Consider the following 22,499-nt stretch of genomic DNA (forward strand, 5'->3'; position numbering starts at 1 on the left):
TGGACATGTTAGCTGCGGGGACAGCTTGTCCTGTGTATACCCCATGACAATCAGACTCTCTAACTTGATAAATAACAGGGACAGGTCAGAAAGAAACTACAAAAGTATATTGTTGCACATTATGAAGACTGCAATAGTTAGCAGTTTTCAAAGCAAGACACCATTTCTTGTAATGGGAAAACCCTAGCATTCTCTCACAAATATCTTTTTAGAACGGTGTGAGGAGGCAGATGATCCTGGAAAAGAATTATGTTGGTGGGTTTTCTTTTCAAACCGCTTTATATGTCTGATGAGGGTGATGGTGCAATTGCATGTCAGGTTCTGGCAAACATGCCCTTCCAGACTTGTTTAGAAAATACACCACAGTTTGGCTCAGGATAAAAAGCAAGTCCAAAAGCTGCCAAAATTTCTATAGTTGCTTCAGTTGTTTTAGCTGAATGTGAGGAGACAGGTAGACTTGGATTATTTTTGTTTTTCCCTTGCCTTTAATTTAGTTCTTGCCTAGGTGCACAAGCCTGAAGAGCTTTATAAAAGAAAATTGCCAGGTGGGGTTTTTGAGAATTTCCTACCTCTAGGACCATTCTGTTTCACCATTATGTCATTTTACTTATATCTCTCTTTCAAACACTGTTTCTTGTACTTTCTTTTAAAATATTCAAAATATCTTACATTTCTCTAGCATGTTTCATCAAAGGATCCCAAAGCACATTATAAACAGTGATGATGTTATATTTTCTCAGTTCAATCCCCGAAGTCCAGATCATTTCTGTATACAGTACAAACCATGATAGGGTTGTTGTTGTTTTTTCAAGGAAAATTCAGTGACAATTTCCTGAGATATTTCCCTACATTGTTCTATCGAAGGTTGGTGTTTGCCTCACTACAGAAAAGTTGGCAAAAGTGATGGGCCCCAAGGATCCACATGGAGGCCCATCACTCCATGGATGTGATGCATGGAGGAGCATGCCAAAGATGCTCTGGTCCCAGTGCCATGCCCCCCTCACCCTGTCTTCTGCCCAGCTCATTGGCACATGTCTTGGGGGAGGATTCACCAAATTCATTAAGGGTTGTAAATTGCTGTGCTGGATGCAGTTCAGGTTTGTTTTTTTCTCTACATCCTCCCTACTCTAAAACATTCCTTTGAAGGCATATGTACAACAGATATCTTTGCCAGCATTTTGCATCCCCAATCCACAGAGTAGTTCTCCAAAAAAGGAGGAAGTTCTTTGAAGATGCTAATTAAACTCCTTTAAAATATTACCGTTCCTAGCCACAGATATTAACATGCAAACCAACCCATTGTTGCCCATTATCATCATCTTGTCTCCGTAAGAAATACTAGTCATTCACAGATTAAATACCTGCCACATATGAGTTACAAGATTAGGACTTTAGACTCGATTTTTTTAAGCTTTCAAGCATGGACAGATGCAGATGTACAACACCCCATTGGCTTCACTGGAGGCCTTAAGCAGCAGAACAGCTTGCTGGATCAGGGCCTGGGTATCTTTTTACCACAACATACCAGTTCAAATTGAAAACTCCACTGACTGTCCTACAGCAAGTAATGAGAAGTTATACAAAACATATTGTACAGATGTAGAGAGACATTTTTATAAGAAAAAATTACTTGATAGTTATGTATACTGGCCCACATTGTGTTCAGACTGAGTAATCATTGTTTACCCTAAATTCAGTCTGTTCTTCCTTTTTGCTAGTTTAGACATGTGCCACAATTCTTGTTACCATGACAGCATAATACCAACAACAACAACAAAAAAGGTAGAACACAATATCAATTCCATTTCCCGAGGTGCTGGTGTTTACATTATATGAACTTCAGTCCATGTGAGGTGTGAGTTTTGGGATTATTCCATTGAACTCAACATTTTTGGGGAAGGACTGGAGCCTGCAGTGGATGCTTATTAAGTCTGAGCTTCCACTATAGTACTTTGATGGAAAATACTGAAACAGTGTCTCTTCGGCAGTGTTCCTTGATTGTGATTTGACCTGAGATGGGAATGAGTAGTGCATGATAAATGGCTTGTACAATAAATACAATGCTATATACGCTCAGCTAAAACATTAAGGTTAGAAAAATGCAAAGAGAACCCAATAAGTTTGTGTGATGAAGCTATCCACTGACCAAGAAAATCACATATAAAAATCAACAGAAATAATCCAGTCTGGTGTTGGGATCCACTTTTTCACTTTACTGCTCTATAGTAATTTCAAAAAACATTGCATTTTAGGGATGAGGTGCTCTTTAAGGACCAACCAAAGAATTACATTAAAGTGCAAACCAGAAAAAAAAGAAAGCAATATTTATTTCACAATATTATTGTAATGGTCCTTTAAACACAACTTTAAACACATTAAAAAAGAATCATAGCAATAATAGCAGCTTTCATAATTGTAAATTGATTGAGTTGAGATTCAACTGTTGTCATTATCAGTTTGGTAAGATCACTGCAGCCACATCAGTTGGCAATTAATTTTAAAATAATTATCCCCCCCCCATTTAATATATAAAAGTTCTTGTCTGAATGATTCTCTATACAAGGGATAATAAAAAAAAGTGATTAAAATGACACTATGAAGTGCAGTATTTCCTACTAGCAGGCTTAATCTAAATTTATAAGATAGATCAACACAGGTACATTGATCAGGGGTGTGAAAAAACCAACCCCCTAACCAACATAGCTACACCAACATGACCCCCAGGGTAGACACAGTTATGAAGATGGAAGAATGCTTCAGTCAACATAGCTAACTTTGTTCAGGGAAGTTGTGTTCCTATACCCAAGGAAAAACCTCTTCTGTCTGTGTAGGCTGTCTCTATACTATGGGGTTATGCTGACATAGCTGCATTGACATAGAAATGCCTGTACAGTGTCCAGAGTGTAGACACACCCTTAGATGGATGGCTCTTCCTTAACAGTAAAGGCCAACTCTTAGTACTCAGCAGCTTGCTTCTACAAGAGGGTATTTTTCTGCCAGCAAATATCAAGGGCCGAACATGAGGAAGAGTGAAGCAGAAGGATGATTTAAAGTTCAATTAATAAAAAATTAAGAAACATAATTATATGTTAGCAATTTGCCATGAGTACCATTGTAGTTTTATATCACAATGCATTATGTTAGCCATTTCTTTCCCCAATTGCATACCAAATAATGTTTTTCTCTCCCCATTCTTTTTAACAGTGAATTAGCAGTGTCATCCTGTTCTGGAATTAGCCATTGTGACTAACTACTGAGTAACACAGCGTGTGCCATCAATTTACCTAAATGTGTTCCAATGATCAATACTGAATCTGTAAAGCCATTTGTTCTTTGACTCTACATGGCAAAAATCATTGCCTAAAAAATAAATATTTTTTTTGTTTCAATTGTAAGTCTGACAACTGTTCACAATATAAAACTTATGGGATAAAAATTAGTGATTCTGGTAATATTAGCCAATTCCAAAATATATATCTATTTTTTAAATAGGAGAAAAAATATTTGTTGATATATAATGAATCATGCCTCAGAATGAAGTGAAATTTGCTTCAGTGAAGTTTAAGGAGACTTTCACTCACATGAAAACATCTCTACATTCTGCATTTACTAATAACATTAAATACTTAGTGTAGAAAATGTTACCCAGTTGCACAGTAAATAAACAATTTAAACACAGTCCCTTATGTACACTGAGTGTTTAACAGTGTGTTAATATGTGTATAATTGTCAAAAATGCCTAAGTGACTTAGGGAGACAAGGTGAGTGAGGTATCTTTTATTGGCCAACTTCTGCTGGTGAGAGAGACAAGTGTTCGAGCCACACAGAGCTCTTCTTCAGATCAACATGTGTGGCTCGAACGCTTGTCTCTCTCACCTCATCCATCTTATCTCTCTAATATCCTGGGACCGATATGGGTACACCTACATGGCATACAAGGAGTTACTTAGGGTTCATCTACACTGCATGGACTGGAGTCTGGGCTCAGAAACCCAGTAAGGAGGGATGGTCTCAGAGACTTGGCTCCAGCCTGAGTCCAAACATCTACAGTGCTAGTTTTAGTCCCGTAGCAATAGCCCTAGTCAGTTGACCTGGGCTCTGAGACTCCTGTCTGTGAGTCCTTTTTTTTTTTTTCAGTGTCGATGAGCCCTAAGTAGATGAACTCTACACTGCCATTTTTAGTCCCGTAGCACTACCCTGAGTCAGCTGACCCAGGGTCTAAGATTTGCCGCTGTGTTTTCTTATTTTATTTATTTTTGCTGGGTAGAGAATTGTACCCCATATGTTCTGACAAGATGCATGGTGGGCTTTTCAAAAGCACTTTTCTCTGCTTTCATTGAAGTCATTTAGTTTTATCATTGACTTGAATTGTAGTAGAGTCAATGCTGAGTACTTTTTCATATCCCACCCATGACTTTCAACTGTAGACAAAGCCTTATTAGCAAAGTTTCATTCTATTATACATCTATTCCACTGTTATACATATGGTTGGGGCTACTTACCATATAGATGAAAAATACTGCATTCCATCATCTCCCACTCCTCTGCTGAGTAAGGCTGGGAGCCGTATCACAAAAGAGGGAAGTGACCTTACTATACTACTCCTCTGTGTAGAGAGGGATGAGCAGGAATTGCAGGGTCTTGCTCTTATTGCAGTTGTTTCCTTAAGAATTATTGGGCTGGTTTTGGTATAACAGTTCCATAATGAGAGTGAAGACAAGTGTCACAGAGACTTCCTAATAATTTCCTACCATTTTAAAAACATTTTAAACTATAATGAAGCCCAGACTGAACTAATACTTTCTATAGACTAGTATAGACTAAATGTTTGCATACTCTTTGGTTTGGATCAAGTAATAATACTGCTCTCAAGATAGCTTCTGTACTACTCTAGTGTCCACATTCATTGCGTCACTTCTGAATAAAAATTGAGAAGCAAGCTTTAAAGTCTTTATTTGCAAACCATAAGGATTATGTTTGAGAAGGACTGACATCTATAAATGGGGAGAAGTGATGGTTTATAACCTGGATATGTATCCACTATGTTCTAATTGAACTGTATTATTAAGCGCTGTGCTGATAGTACCTAACATTGTGTCCTCCTTATTTACAGTGGATATTAGTACTGAACAAAAGAAGTTACCTGTAAAAATTTGAGTGGGAGAGCTTAAGGAAAAAAATCAATTTTTATTATTGTTTACCCTGTAATTTTATTGATAAATTTCACATTAGTGGCTTGTATGACTACTTTAATACTAACAACAATTTTTTTTAGTTCTGTGTTGAAAAGTCAAGACATGATAAAGACATCACAAGCAAAAAAAAGAAAAAGAAAAAAAAAACAATACATTATAATATCTGAAGTCAACAGCAGACTGCCTTATAAACATTTTTTCCAATAGTCTGCCTTACTTTGAATTCCTATAATTAAATGTGCTATCTGACAGGATATGCTTTGAGAGTGTAAGCAGAGATCACACAATGCCCAGCAGTGCCTTATGAATAATGGAACAGCCACCCATTTGTATACACACACCAGAAACTGTGGATCAGCTATATTCAGCTAAACCTTGCACAAAAAGTTCCTCTTCTGTGTCATACCAGGAAAGCATGATCTTTAAAACAGACACTTATCAGCCATTTTTCGTTCAGGTGAGCGCATCAAAAACACTTCGCACAAAAGTATGCACTGAAGAAACAAAGAATAGAATCATTTCCCCCATTCATTAGTCTTTAAAACACTGAATCTCTCTGTACTTCTAGAATTTCACACAACAAACCAAAGGCACCCTTGGTTTTACTCCACTGATTTCAGTGCAATTACACCAAGGATTCGTTTATTCATATCGATTAATCATTATGCAAACTCTTATAACTAGTTGTGAGTGAACCTAGGAGTCCCCTCTGTTCTTTGGTCAGGGCACCCCTTGTATCCACAATCAAATTACAGGTACTGTTGTCTTTGTTGTTTTAAACTTGGCCTGATTCATGGGGGCAACAACTCTCAGGCTATTACTCAAATTGTCAGGTATTCAGGTGAAGAGGAAGGCACAATTTCTTAAAACAAAAATAAGTTGGTGGGAAGGAGCTGCTAAGCCCTCCTGCCCCACCTCCCACCTTGCTGGCAACTTGGGGAAAGAGATTGGTAGGAATAGAAGGAGTTGCTAACCTCCCCCCCCCCCCCATTATAACACATGAAGGGGAAGAAGCAGCCACTGAGACACACCACATGCTGGCCACACATGGGTGGGGGTTTAAAAACTCCTAGGAGACTGAATTAACTAAGCTCAATGGGAGGGTTATAAAGTGGAAAATCTAAACCCAGAATCCCAGCAGCCAGAAGGAAAAGTGCTGCCTTTCCCCACATCCCCCATTTCCCAACAGGCAGAGAGAGGAATGTAAATACTATGATCCCCATCCCCCAGTATTATCACTGGAGATATAAAATCAGTCACTAACAAATGAAAAGACTGTGCAGCTTTCATAATTGTTCCCCAGCATTTCAGGGCTTTGTTGTTTGTTTGTTTGGTCTCCGTAACACTCTCTCTCCTGATTTGTGTTTTTAGTGAGAATAACAATGTACACGATCATTCTAAAGTAATAATAATAATAATGATGATAACAATAATAACTTACAGACAGAATTTTTGTGGTTACTGTCTTTGTTGGGCAGCATCTTGACTCCTCTTGACTTCAATTCAATTGCTTTTTTCACTGTTCAAAACAAGCAAACAAAGACCAAGAAAGTTTATTAAGACATATGGTAAACACACACTGCATCCACAATGCATGTACTAAATGAAAACAAAGCAATATGGAGTCCTACCATGAAATGGAATTTACAGTTACTTCCCAAGTAACCCAATTTACTTACTTTTTTTCTGAAACCATAACAATTTAATTATGTATCAGAAGAAAGTTGAGAGCCTTAGCATTTATTAGCAGTAATAATAGGAATATTTTGACTTCAAACAGAATGTTTAAGTTTCATTAGAGCCAGAAAAAAGACAAAACTGTCCTAATGATAACATGCTCACTATGAATTTATGTTTCCTATTGTAGATAACAAAACTTAAAAAAAAAAAATCCAAAAAACCTATCTTCATTGTACAATATACCCCCAACAGTTACTTTTCTCATGTTTTTTTAAATTAAAAATAGAATCAGACACATGCAAATATGCAACAAATCTACAAAATTTAAACCTATGTGGCATAGTCCCACAAAAGTAATTGCTTTACAAACAAACTTGAGTTTGCTCTGTCAGAATGCTGAAGACAATCATCAGATGATATCTTTCAAGAATGTTGTACATTCACTGGGTAGTCCTTGTTTATATTCAACCTTTTATCTTTTTCCTGGAGCTTTGAATGTGATAGCTAATGATTTTAAAGTTTGCACATTCATACTAAACATTCATCCCAAAGTTTACACATTCATATATATGACCCTCATTTTCAAATAATTTATTCAAAATAACAAAAACAAAAAACAAAAACCTGCAGAAATGTATTTATATATTTTCTCACCATATTAACAAGTAAAACAGTAAAACTATGCTCAATTCTACTTTTCTGCTAATAGCTATCAAATTGTACATTAGTTACACTATGTACATAATCATATGAACATATGAAGAGACAGAAGACTAAGAACAGTATACTGCCACTTGCTTGTCACATAACAAAAGAGTGAATTAATTTTGTTTCTCTACTAGACTTCTTTGCTGCTCTTGCTTCCATAGGTGCCGACTCCATGGGTGCTCCAAAAATATTAGTGGGTGCGTAGCACCCACCTGCAGCCAAGCTGCCCCCCTTCCCCTAGTGCCTCCTGCCCGCCAGGGGCCCCACTGATCAACTCCTCCCCCTCCCTCCCAGCGCCTCCTGTACGCCACAGAACAGCTGTTCAGCAACGTGCAGGAGGCACTGGGAGGGACGGGAAGAGTGGGAATGGGGCACACTTGGGGGAAGGGGGTGTGAAGAGGTGGGGCGAGGGTAAGAAGAGGTGGGGTGGGGCCTTGGAGGAAGGGATGGAGTGGGAGTGGGGCTAGGGACGGAGCGGTTGTGGGTAGAGGTGGGGCAGGGTGGGGCCTTGGGGAAGGGGTTGAATGGGGATGAGGCCAGGGACAAAGAGGCAAGGCAGAAGTGGGTGCTTGGAGGAAAGAATGGAGTTGGGGTGGGCCTGAGGCGAGGGGGGTTGTCATGCACCCCTCGGGTAGAGAGGAAGCAAGCGCCTATGCTTGCTTCATCAAAATGTTGTTTGTAGTATTCTTGTTGTGTTGGTCCAAGGATATTAGACAGACAAGGCGGGTGAGGTAATATCTTCTATTGTTAACCCACAGGTGACATGGTGTTTTTTATCTTCTCATTTTTCTGTGAGAGTTCATTAAAAAGCACAGTGATTGTCTCGTTTCATCCACCTACTGGTTGCTATTGGGGGCATTTAGTGCACTGGATGAGGTACATCGTATGTTGTGATAGGTATGTATAGGACCCACGGATCTTGAAAGATGTTTTGTGGGGAGGTGTTGATCATCATAGCAGTGGAGATATGTCTACAAATTTTGCATCTGTTGTTATGGCAGGGTCTGGAGCTGCTTTGAGTTTGTGTGTCTATATCATCAGTAGGTGACTGCTTTTCACAAAGAGATCACTTCATATCTGACCTCTCAGTTCTCATCTTCAAAGAAATTCTGAACAACACCTTCAAAAGACAAGCCAAGGAGCTTAAGTTCATAACTTTCTTAGACACTAAAAATCATGCACTTAAGAAAGACACTGAATTTATGGCTTATTACAATAATCTGTAACTCACTACCCCCTTTTTTGTCCTGTGACAGGAAAGGTGTTAATTGGCCACTTCACTTTGAATGGTCTCCTACAGTTTGTATGTATACTTACTTATGCTACACAAGCTGTTGCACCTTGTATTTAGCTGTGACACTTTGAGTACATTTCCCAGATCTGAAGAAGACTTCTGTGTTAGCTTGAAAGCTTGTCTCTTTCATCAATAGAAGTTGAACCAATAAAAGATATCACCTCACCCACCTTGTCTCTCTATGAAAATGTGGCAACCTTCTCTGAAGTGTTGACGTTCTTTAGGCAGGCACCACAGGAAGTGTATTTTGTGCTTTATACACTGTGCCATACTAGATAGAAGCACATGCTTAAAACTGAGGAAATGTGTGTGAAAAGTCATAAAGGGAAAGTTAAATATCATTTTACCCATATGGGCTGAAATTATTTTGACCCTGGACTTAATTTGTGGTGATTTTTATAACAATGAGAGTATATTGTACCAAAGCTCTATCCATCTAGAGACACTAAGGCTGCTAGATAATTTTCTCACAGTAAACAAAAGGATTCCTGTAAAAAATGTTATCATTTACACATATGCTGATGAGAAAGTGGAGAAAAGAAATGAGTTGGTTTTGGGGAAAGGCAGCTCAGAAGGGTTCTGGAAATATATGACATATCATTTAATTCTTAAAATTAAAGCACTTATATACTATCTGCTTTTGTTTCCTTCAAACCATGACACAACCACAGTCTTTTACAATATATATTTTTAAGTATTTCAAAGGCAAAGTGATAGACAACGGGAACAATTATGATAATGCTGGAAGCCACTGTTTGAGCTATCTAGTCTAATCTCCCCTGTGACAAGGAAGCAGGACTCTATGCTGCACTTTCCATAAATCATTTAATACCCACTTGCATGTCTCTGACTTTGCAAAAGCCACATCGCTGGGCAAACTGTTCTACTGTCTGATTGTTCTTCCCATTAGGAAGATTTTCCTTACTTCCTAGTTTAATTTTTCATTTAATAGTAAAACAAAGATCAATGGGTTTAAATTAATATAAACAACACTTTTCTACCCATAACTTATCGTCTTTTAAGTATGTCTCATATCTAAGTTTTCTCACATCTCCTCTTAAACATTTATTTAGTGTAAGTTAATTGAATTCATTTCCCTTTCTCCATCATTCACAATCTCCAGTCCTTGTAAGAATTCAGTTCTCTGTCTTTGAACATTTTCCAACATCTAGGAGAGTCTACCAGAATTTCGTACAGCAATCCAAATGCAATCTGAGCAACACAGTGTAAAGCCAAACCTTCCTTTTCCTACACATAAACTAAAACTAAACCCTACCAAAAGGAAAATAGTCACCTGACAGCACTTATATGCGCCTTACAAGCTAATGTAGACAGGAATCTCCAAATTCAACTACAGAGAGAAAAGGATCAGTGTGTAAAGAAGTTTTGGGGCCAGAAACCAGTGAAAGTAAATAGTGAAAATAAAGACACCAAGGAGTCTGATGGCACCTTAAAGACTAACAGATTTATTTGGGCATAAGCTTTCGTGGGTAAAAACCTCACTTCTTCGGATAAAGGAAATTTCAAATTCACACAGCAGGTAGGTTCAGTGTTAATCTTTTACAGGGTTTTAGATTGAAAAGGAGTACAAGTAAAAGTAAGTGTACAGCCCCAACAGGAAGAAAGTAAGAAAGGAATCTTCACCTTTGCATTTCCGGGACTCCACTATCAAGGTGTCTTTAAGTAATGTAGCAGTCTTTTACCCACAGACAAAAGGAGTAGGAGATACACCTTTTTTCTTTCCTTAAAGCATTCCTCTCTTACAAACTTGCATCAAAATATGACTCAGAAATGCTTATTATTTACCCCAGACAATTGATTGCACTAACCAACCCATATAACCTTTCTCGTCCTGAAAATATACATACATTCTTTTGTTTCTAAAAAGTATTTTCTGAAGCATTGTTCTTCACAAGAGCATCAAACTGTAACTTACATTCAGTTTGTTTTCGGTCATTACCTCCAGATCACTCCTTACAATAGCTTTCTAAATAATACTTCCCTATCTTTTATCTAGGATGTGAATTATCATTACAAAGGTATTTCATCCTTTATTTTAAACCTAGTCTCCCTTGGAATTGACCCATATCACAATTTATCCAAATCACTTAAATTTTAATATGTCCAGTTCAGTGTTTTACTATACTTCAGTTTTGTGCCAACCACACAGATCGATGCTCAATTAACCTTTCATGTTGTTAATGAATATATTAAACAATATTAGTGTTAGTATTGAACAATGAGCAACCCCACCTGACATTTCTCCTAATCAGCTGTAACATTACAGAAAATCATAGGGAACAAAGGGTTATCTGTAACGTAGGCCTCTATTAAGTTCAAGAATAAAACATTGACCACCCCTATGCTGCAGAAAAGGGGAAAATTTAAGGTTCCAGGGCTATACTATGACCAGGTTGCAAGAAACCCCATAGTAAATTAATATGAAATAACATGCGCCTAGGGGAAATTTCTTCTGAGCACCCATCAGTGAGTGGTTGGCTTATGTCTTGGAACATGGGGGTCATAAGTATATATATCTAAAGTCATTTGGATGTTGTCATTAGCCACGTAAATGTCTAATCTTATTTTGAATTCTACTGTGCTCTTTCTTTCTGATAATTCGTGATAACTAGTTGTACAGATCAATTATACAATAGATAAAAATGGATTTTCTTTTTATAAGTTTTAAATTTCAACAAAGGTGCCCCTCTTCTTGTATTACAAGAAAGGTAAATAGGGTAAAATATCAGCTTTCAGGTATGAACAACCTATTTGGGACTTTTAAACTAAGCTAAACAAAGCACCAGAAAATGTAATACAGGGAACAATTCTGTATGAACATCGGGTTGAATCAGAAGATTTATATGAATCACTTATTCTCCAAAACCAAGTAATTTTGAAGCACCCTGAGCACCCTAGCAATATTTAAAAGACTATGATCTTCAATAATAGAAATTCCTGAATATAAGTAAGATGCATCCAGATTCAGTTTTTTAATATGAAAAGCCAAACCTCAAAATTAAGAAAACTCACAAAATACCAAAACTCCATACAAAAGTTCAGTGAACACATATGAAAATAAAGCAGAAAAAAAGATTTGGGAGTGCAATATATTAATCTGCTCCTCTTGACATCATCCCAGGCACCTCATAGCAGTCACAGGGCAGCCCTGAAAGTGGCCCCTTGCCTTAGTTTCCTGTGTTGATATGTCAATAAACTCAGAAAGACCTCTGTCTGTTTAATAAATATCCCTCTTGGGGTTTGGTTTTACATTTGGCTGTATTACGTTGAAAAAAATCTTCCTCCTCTCCCACACAGCATTAAGCTGAGCACAACCCTTTTTCCTTGGGGAATTGCCTCAAAACTCCCCTAGTCCCAAATTCTTCCCTGCAGGAATTATTCTCACTCTCTGCCACAGCTTCTTATTCCTGTTTCCTACTCTTCTCTGCCTCCTTATGGACACCAGCTACTCACTACAGGGCCCCACTGAAAGCTGTTAATGAGGCCCATGTAAGAGCCCAGTCCACAGCCCCCGCATTTGAGAAGAAACAAAAATGGTTTGAAGCAACTGATATCTTCTGTCAGCTACAGGATTGGCTTAGAAAGACAACCCTCCCTTTATTTTTTCCTTACCCCAGAGGTTTCTTTCATTTTTTTACATACATACCCACATACATTATATATAAATCATTGATTTCTACTTTCAAAAGGAAAGGAACAGTCAGGAATAATCAGTGGTATGGAATCAACTGGATCTGATACCAAAGTTTCTCCCAACCATTCATCAAAATTAGGAGTTATAACTGAAGATTTGATTGGAGGAATAGAAAGTCCAACTGGAACATACCCAAGCTCTGGTACTTGTTGAAACTACAACTGATCCATATGTCATTTCATAAAATACCTTTGGATTGTTTTATCATGAATGAAACAGGTCACTGGCATTTAACAGTTGTCCAGGTACCCATTTCCCTCCAAGATTATAATCGCGACTCCAAACTAGTCTCCTACTTGAAAAGAATGATGATGAGTTTCACATCCTCAATCAAGTTAAGTAGCTTGGGATTTGGCTACATGTGAGGCAATATCAGGACATAGCAGGTCCCAAGAGGTATGCAAAGATCACTTCAAGAAGAGAGTTGCAGGTAACTCCTGGGGTAGTAGCATGTGCTGTGTTTCTGTAGACAAGCAAGAAATTGTCCAGTTTCTGAAGATGACTCGGAATAGACTTGTTAGCTTTAAAGGCATGCTTATGTGTTTAGCAGAATGCTTTGTACAATCCATTTGTATCAGGATGGTGTGGAGCAGAACGTATGTGCTGAATCCCTGTTGAAGCCAGGAACTTCTGAAATTCTTCAGAACAGAATTGAGGTGCATTGTCACTCACCAACTATAACATTAAACCAACTTGGCTAAACAAGGTATGAAGATGTCCAATAGTCATGGTAGCTGTAGTAAAAGTTGTTCTGAAAACTTCTGGCCATTCTGCCATTCTGGGCATCAACTATGACCAAAAACATATAACCTTCTTATGGTCCAGCAAAGTCCACATGAATATATGTACAAAGAGTCTGAGGCCATGATCAAGGGTGCAGATATGCTGAAATTGCTGCCATATAATATAGCACTTCACCTTTCTCTTAGTATCTTTTCGATACCTGACCATGAGATATTGTACCGGGCTATGGCTTTCATCTCTACAGTGCCAAAATGACCATCATAGACAGCTTCCAAAATCTGAGATGGAAGTCATTTCAGAATGATCACTCAGATTCCTCATAAGATGCAACCATGATTCACAGATAATTTACACTGATGTGACAAATTGTGTAGTGATTCTTATGATTTAGTACTGTCAACTGTAGAACCATTCCCTTCACAAGATAAAGCACATCATCATTAGATATTTCCTTGTTGATGTCTGTGCTAGTGATGGGTAAGCTATCCATCAAACTGAGAACTCTTTGTCCAAAGTTTCTTTGGGATGATGGAAGCTTGGGCAGGGCAGACATGACAGCCCATAAGCACTGAAGTGCTGACTCGCTGTATTAAATTGAATAGTATAGGAATCAGTTGAAAGTAGCAATGTCCTTCATTGAATAAGAACAGCAGCTAAAGATGGAATTCCATATTTCTGTCCAATAGCTGAAATTAATGGGCAATGATCCATCAGCAAGGTAAAATGTCTACTATACAGATATGTATGGAATTTCTGAATTCCAAATATAATGCTGAAAGCTTCTTGCTCTATTTTTTGTCGGGGTAGTGAGCATTCAGGAAATATGTGGAGAAAGTCAGAGAAGAGCAACACAAATGATTAAAGATCTAGAAAACATAACCTATGAGGGAAGATTGAAAAAACTGGGTTTGTTTAGTCTGGAAAAGAGAAGACTGAGAGGGGACATGATCACAGTTTTCAAGTACATAAAGGGTTGTTACAAGGAGGAGGAGGAATTGTTCTTCTTAACCTCTGAGGATAGAACAAGAAGCAATGGGCTTAAATTGCAGGTTTAGGTTGGACATTAGGAAAAACTTCCTAACTGTCAGGGTGGTTAAGCACATAAATAAATTGCGTAGGGAGGTTGTGTAATCTCCATCATTGGAGATTTTTAAGAGCAGGTTAGACTTATCAGGAATGGTCTAGATAATACTTTAGTCCAGTGCCCTGCAATCATGGCAGGACTGATGACCTCTCAAGGTCCCTTCCGATTCTATGATTCATGATGCAAAGGCAATTGGTTTCTCTAGGCCACGATGAAAAATGTGGGAAAGAACTGCACCACTCCATAAGGTGAAGCATCACAAACCAATTGCAATGGTAGCAAAGCATCAAAGTGCGCAACAACTTTGGCTGATGTCAACAGTTTCTTTGCTTCCTTAAATGCATAATCACACTCTTTAGTCTATTTCCATATTTTATTTGCTTGTAACAGTTCATGTAAAGGTGTATCTGCTGTTGGCAATGCAGTTACCTTTCCCTTCTTCACTAGGCCAGCATCCTGAAAGGTTTTTAATATCCACTTTGATTCTAGGCTCAGATATGGAAAGGTAAAATTGTGATGTTGACAATAATGATACCTTTAAATGAACTGTTACAAGCAAAGAAAATAATGACACACAAAGAATCCTTCAGACCAACCTTACTTTGCAAGGAGATGCTGCCACTAAACCTCAAATTTCAGATTGAGATAAAATATTGTTGCTAGAGGGCTTTCCCTTCACCCCCTCCCCTGGTTCTTGTGACACACACAGAAAGCAGAAGACCAGAAGTTCGAAGTGCAGGCAATGCGATGTTTATTGGGGTTAGTTCCAAGCAAGCATATCCATAGTTTTACACACTGGCAGAGTCTGTTTTTCAGTGTTTCATTCCCAGATCTGATGCCACAGAGCATTTACCCATGTACCCCTTCCTAGCTCTGATGCCTCAGACCCTTGCCTATGTCCCCATTCCCATTCCCTCTTTCTTAGCAGGCCCAAATATACTTGCCATGCACGCCCCTAGTCACACCCCTTACAAATTATGGTCATGTTCTGTTTTGGGAGGTCGTGAGTCTGGGGTCTTCGTCCTGCCTGTTTTATATCCCATGGGAGGGGTACGGAATGAGGTTGTATTCTGACCAAGGCCAGACTTTTTTTGGTTTTTAGTGTTTCTTATGCCTCCCCTTCCACCTCTTGCCCCTCCTAACTGTGTGCTTGACCTTGGCTTGAGAAAGGACCCAGGAAGCCTTTCAGTGTATGCTCATATATTACACTCCCACCATACCCTGTAACACTTTTAACTGTTTTTATCTGTTCCCATTATATTAACAAACCCATCTGGCCAGGCAGAAGCAACACACTGCAAAACAAATGTCTTTGTCCTTTGTTCACACATATTAGTATAAAATATAAGAGTATCAAAAAGTCAAACCCAAAATTCTAGCTCAGGCTGACAAACAAGCCTATATACTAACACTTGTGTGTAAGCACCATGCCAAAGATTAGGGTATTATATCATTAAAACTGATTTTAATTGAATAATGATGTGTTCTCAAGACGTAAGGTTAATTAGCAGTTTCTCCCGTTAAATCCAAAATAGTTGCTGGACAATGTAAATCAGGGGTCGGCAACCTTTCAGAAGTGGCGTGCCGAGTCTTCATTTTTTCAGTCTAATTTAAGGTTTCACGTGCCAGTAATACATTTTAATGTTTTTAGAAGGTCTCTTTCTCTAAGTCTATAATATATAACTAAACTATTGTTATATGTAAAGTAAATAAGGTTTTAAAATGTTTAAGAAGCTTCACTGAAAATTAAATTAAAATGCAGAGCCCCCTGGACCAGTGGCCAGGACCCAGGCAGTGTGAGTGCCGCTGAAAATCAGCTCGTGTGCCACCTGCGGTACGCATGTCATAGGTTGCCTACCACTGATGTAAATCATGGAGAGGAGACATAAACTGATAATATAAAGCAAAGAGATGGTGTGGTGTTTAATAAAAACTATAAGCTTCTTAATTTTAATGTATCTGGTTGTCTCAAAGCACTCTAAAAGTAAGTTTGTGGTTTAAAAGTTGGGCTGAGATGTTAAGATATTATCTGAGTATCTGTTTTAAGCAACAATTCCAGTTACATGGGGCAATCAAAATTACTTAGTTAAAGTAAACTAAACAAAGCACCAGAAAATGCAACACAGCAGGGGTGGCCAATGTGTGGCTCCGGAGCTGCATGGGGCTCTTCAGAGGTTAATATGCAGCTCTTTGCATAGGTGCTGACTCTGGGGCTGGAGCTACAGATGCTAACTTTCCAATGTGCCGGGGGGTGCTCACTGCTCAACCCCCTGCTCTGCCCCAGGCCCTGCCCCCACTCCACCCCTTCCCCCAAGGCCCCTGCCCCCGAGCCTGCTATGCCTCGCTCCTCCCCCACAGAGCCTCCTGCATATGCAAAACAGCTGATTGTGGCAGGCTGGAGGCGCTGACTGGTGGGGCTGCCAGAGGGCGGGAGGCACTGTGAGCTGGGGGGAGGGAGCTGATGGGGGCTGCTGACATATTACTGTGGCTTTTTGGCAATGTACATTGGTAATTTCTGGCTCCTTCTCAGGCTCAGGTTGACCACCCCTGCAATACAGGGAATAATTCTGTATTAACGTGTGGTTGAACCAAAAAACAAAGTCATTTTCTATCTCCAATTTATATGAATCACTTATTCTCTAAAAACAAGTACTTTTGCAGTACTCTAGCAATAATTAAAAGACTATGATCTTATATTCAGGAATTTCTATTATAGAAGTAAGATGCATCCAGATTCAGTTTTTGAATATGGAAAGACAAACCCGCAAATGAAGAAAACTCACAAAATACCAAAACTCCATATATAAGCTCTGTCAACACTTATGAAAATAAAGCAGAAAAAGTTGGGAGTGCAATAAATTAATCTGCCCCTGTCAATACGTGTGGTCCTTCTAGCCACCTCATCGCAGCCACAGGGCAGCCCTGAATATGGCCCCACACTTTAGTTTCTTGTGGTGTTGTCAATAAACTCAGAAAGACCTCTGTCTGTTCAATAATATCCCTCCTGGGGATCTGGTTTTACTGGCTGTATTACAGTAGAACCTCAGAGTTATGAAAACCTTGGAATTGAGTTGTTTGTATCTGTGAAACATTTATAACTCTGAACAAAACACTATGATTGTTCTTGCAAAAGTTTACAACTGGACATTGACATATTTTAAACTTTACTATGCAGAAGAAAAAAGCTATTTTTAACCATCTTAATTTAAACGAAACAAGCACAGAAACAGTTTCCTTACCTTGTCAAATCTTTTTCTTAAACGTTTCCTTTTTTTAGTAGTTTATGTTTAACACAGTACCGTACTGTATTTGCTCTTTTTTTTTTTTTTGCAGGGGTGTGGTGTCTCTACTGCTACCTGATTGCGTACTTCTGCTTCCAAATTAGGTGTGTGGTTGACTGGTCAGTTCATGACTCTGAGGTTCTACTGTACATACATTAATGTCTCCTCCTCTCCCCGCCACGGCCTTAAGCTGAGAACAATCCCTTCTCCTTGGGGTACTGCCACTCATAAATTCTCTCACTTTACTATGATAAACCAAACCAGATTCACCAACCTTTCAACACACTTCCCTTCACCTTCTATAAACTATTTGTATTATCCATAATAATTAGACAGGATCCATCTATTAACTATGGGAATAATAAATATCGGTTTCATCTTGCTTAGGAAACAGCATCCCCACAGTAAGCAGGCCTCTTTCTTAAAAGAGATGTAATGTCTCCACTAGAGACACACTCTTGAATTTCCTGCTTTGTTTTTAATATTTCTTTTGCAGAATTAATTACTTATTAGTAACTTTGAGTTATGATACAAAATTACTCGAGATAGTTAAGTACAACATTGATTGCAAAGAGTTAAAAAGGGATCTCACAAAATTGGGTGACCGGGCAACAAAATGGCAGATGAAATTCAATGTTGATCAATCCAAGTAATACACTCTGGAAAGCATAATCCCAACTATACATACAAAATCATGGGGTCTACATTAGCTGTTACCACTCAAGAAAGACATATTGGACTCATCATGGATAGTTTGCTGAAAACATCTGCTCAATGTGCAGTGGCAGTCAAAAAAGCTAACAGAATGTTAAGAACCATTAGGAAAGAGACAGATAGTAAGACAGGAAATCATCATATCATAATCTCACTATATAAATCCATGGTACACCCATGCCTTGAATACTGTGTGTATTTCTGGTTGTCCCATATAGAATTGGAAAAGGGACAGAAAAAGCAATAAAAATGATTAGTGGTATGGAAAATTTTCAATACGAGTTGAGATTAAAAAGACTGGAACTCTTCAGCTTTGAAAAAAGATGACTAAGGGTCAATATGATAGACAGGAAAATCATGAATGGTGTGGAGAAAGCGAATAGGGAAGTGTTATTTACCCTTTCAGATTACACAAGAACTATGGGTCACTGTGACAGGGTGCTAGGCCAGAACTGCTGACTCAGCCCTCTGTCACGCTAGCTCCCATTAAAGGAAGTAAATTGGAGCTGCCTAGAGAAAACCTGCACCTAATTGGTGAATGGGAGACAGCTGCCTGCCCAATTAGCCTAGGGCTATATCAAAAGCTGGAAGGAAGGAAGCCAGGGAGGGGGAGCGAGAGCGTGGAAGCAGAGAGATAGCTCTTCCCTCCAGGATGCAGACACTAGAACCCAAGTTGTGTATGGTGAAAAGGTGGTGGGAGCAAAACCTGTAACTCAGGGTATGTCTACACTACATAATTAGGTTGATTTAATAGAAGTCGGTTTTTTTAGAAATCGATTTGATACAGTCGATTGTGTGTGTCCCCACTACATGCATTAAGTCGGAGGTGTGCGTCCAGAGTACCAAGGCTAGCGTCGACTTTCGGAGTGTTGCACTGTGGTAGCTATCCCACAGTTCCCGCAGTCTCCGCTGCTCATTGGAATTCTGAGTTGAGCTCCCAATGCCTGATGGGGCAAAAACATTGTCGTGGGTGGTTCTGGGTACATGTCATCAAGCCCCCCTCCCTTCCACCCTTCCTCTGTGAAAGCAACAGCAAAAAATCATTTCTGGCCTTTTTTCCTGGGTTACCCATGCAGACGACATACCACGGCAAGCATGGAGCCCGCTCAGCTCATTGTCACCGTACATCTCCTGGGTGCTGCTGGCAGATGCGGTACTGCAGTGCTACACAGCAGCATCCCCTTGCCTTGCGGATGGCAGACGGTGCACTACGACTGCTAGCTATCGTCGTCGTCCCGTGAGTGCTCCTGGCCAACCTCGGTTAGGTTGGTTGGGAGCACCTGGGTAGACATGGTTGCTCGTGGAGGCCTCAGTGAGGTCGGTCGGGGGCGCCTGGACAAAAATGGGAATGACTCCAGGTCATTCTCTTCTTTAAAGTTTCGTCTAATGGAGATTCAGTCCTTCCTGGAATATCATGCCAGCTGGAAGCTTCTGCCTCAGGCTGCTCTCCCAGTCGGTAGCACTGCATGGTCGCACCTACCCCTTGCTCCCATGGCTCATGAAGCTTGGACAGTAGTAAGGAGCAGTTCAACTATAGGCTGAGCAAGTGCAGAATGGTGGTAGAATGTGTCTTTGGATGTTTAAAAGCTTGCTGGCGTAGTTGTAAGGGCACCCCCTATAATGGCATGCAGCTCATCATAGAAGCGGCATGTCTGGGGCTCTGACCCGGAGCAGCCGTTTGCCTCTCTGGTTCTTTGGTAGGCTTCATGCAGCACTGCTGTGGGTCCCTGTTATAACCTCTGTTCTTCATGCCCTTGGAGAATTTTTCAAATATTCTGGCATTTCGTCTTTTGGAATGGAAATCGGATAGCAAGGATTCGTCTCCCCATACAGCGATCAGATGCAGTATCTCCCGTTCGGTCCATGATGGATTCTGGGACTCCATGATCACCTGTGCTGATAAGCTCTGCATGGTCACCTGTGCTGATCAGCTCGCTATGCTGGCCAAACAGGAAATGAAATTCAAAAGTTTGCGGGGCTTTTCCTGTCTACCTGGCCAGTGCATCTGAGTTGAGAGTCCTGTCCAGAGCGGTCACAATGGAGCACTCTGGGATAGCTCCCGGAGACCAATACCGTCGAATTGTGTTCACACTACACCAAATTCGACCCAGCACGGTCGATTTCAGCGCTAATCCCCTCATCGGGGAGGAGTACAGAAATCGATTTTAAGAGCCCTTTAAGTCGACAAAAATGGCTTCGTCATGTGGACGGGTGCAGGGTTAAATCGATATAACGCTGCTACATTCGACCTCAGCTCGTAGTGTAGACCAGGGCTCAATGACACCCGTGATTACTGAACCCCAGGGTCTCCAAGTGGCTTTGTCAGCACAGCAGGGGAAACACAGAGGACCCGGCAGCGCCCCTTGCTACAGTCACCTAATGAAATTAATAAGCAGCAGTTTTAAAACAAACAAAAGTGTGTTTGTCACACAACACACAGTCAGCCTGTGGAACTCATTGCCTAGGAATGTTGTGAGGGCCAAAAGAATAACTGGTCAAAAAAGAATTAGATAAGATCATGGAGGATAGGTCCATCAATGGCAATTAGCCAAGATGGTCAGGGATGCAACTCCATGCAAATGTCTGACTGCCAGAAGCTGGGACGGGACGACAGGGGATGGATCAGTTGATAATTGCCATATTCTGTTCACTCCCTCTGAAGCATCTGGCACTGTCCACTGACAGAAGACAGGATATTGGGCTAGATGAACCATTGGTCAGATCCAGTATGGCCATTCGTATGTTCTTTTGTTATGTTGTTATATTGTGAGCACACATTGCTAAAGGCTTACTCTGCCTCCTCTGTGTGACAAAGAGTGGTGTCACATCCCTGAATTCATATAATGGGAAACAATTATTCATAATTCACTTTATCTGTTTTTTGTTTCTCAGGACTATGGGCCAGATTCATGACTATTTTCTGGCTACTTTGTGCTGCTCCAGTGATGCAAAGCAGCTGTAAACCCAGTTTAACCAGCCTGTTAAATTAGGTTTACAGCTGCTTTGAATCACTGAAGCAGCACAAAGCACCCAGAGGAAACCTGGGATTGTGGCCTTATAATTGTAGTTTTGAGATAACATTTCTTGGCACTCAGTATCCTAACCCATGAAGAAAACACCCTTTCATGCCCACAAAATGTACAGCCAGCACCTACAACCTCTCAAGAGTTTGCCTTTTGGAAATAAAGGGCAAGATTCTATTTTCCTTCTTGATGTTGAGCATCACGAGCAGACTCATAATAGGTTGCTGAGTAATGGGACACTCAATTTGAGTATGGTTAGTAGGATTAGACAAAAATGACTTGAAACTGTAACAGAAACAGATGTTGTTCCAATAAAAGATATTACCTCACCTCTTTGTCTCTTGAAACTGTAACACCATTTTAGTTTAAACTTTTACCTTTGAGAAATCTTTCACAAATAAATATATTAAATCACTCAGATTCACTGTATGATGGTGGATCCTTGCTTCTGCATACAACTCCACTTATGTCAATGGAGCCCCAATATTCAACAGTTGCAGGAGCAGAGTCCTGTTTTATATTTTTTCAGTATCAGGCAAAAAGGCAAAATAGTTCCCTCATATGTCTGAATATGCAACTCCATAGGAGCCAAACATATGTATTTAAGAACAGAATTTTGCCCATGGGTTCTAATTTGGGGCATGTGAATAGCTGATCATACTAGATGCACTAAGCTCATGTAATGGTATTCATATATTAAAACTAAACTTCAAATGGGAATTCTTTGCTAATATATTTCCTCTGTATATTGCATTGGTTGAGACAGTGCTAGAATACTGCATCCAGTTCTGAGGAGCACATTTCAAAAAGGATGATGAAGAATAGGAGAAGGCTCAGAGAAAAGCCAGAAGAATTATTTAAAGGCTGGAAAACATACATTATAGTGTAAGACTTAAGACGCTCAATCTATTTACTGTAGATTATTGGAAAGAAGGATAAGAGCTGACTTGATCATGGTTAGACTAGGTGATTTCAATGGTACTGTCTGGCCCTAAAATCTATTAATCAGTCTGAATCATTACCGATTACAGAAAATAGCCCTAACACTACTCTTTTTTCCC

General features: G+C 39.6%; 1 protein-coding gene across 4 annotated transcripts in view; it reads right to left on the reverse strand.

The window, feature by feature from the left end:
- Positions 1-22,499, reverse strand: part of CSMD1 (CUB and Sushi multiple domains 1) — a 1,932,406-nt gene that overhangs the window by 737,453 nt on the left and 1,172,454 nt on the right. For all 4 annotated transcript variants that reach the window (XM_008163737.4, XM_005289701.5, XM_065587776.1 and 1 more), the window contains one exon: positions 6,637-6,714. In XM_008163737.4, the coding sequence (XP_008161959.2) occupies positions 6,637-6,714 (78 nt within the window). The remainder of the gene's footprint in view (positions 1-6,636; positions 6,715-22,499) is intronic.

This window comes from Chrysemys picta, chromosome 3, assembly GCF_011386835.1.
Source record: "Chrysemys picta bellii isolate R12L10 chromosome 3, ASM1138683v2, whole genome shotgun sequence".
In the NCBI taxonomy this organism is placed as follows: Eukaryota; Metazoa; Chordata; order Testudines; family Emydidae; genus Chrysemys; species Chrysemys picta.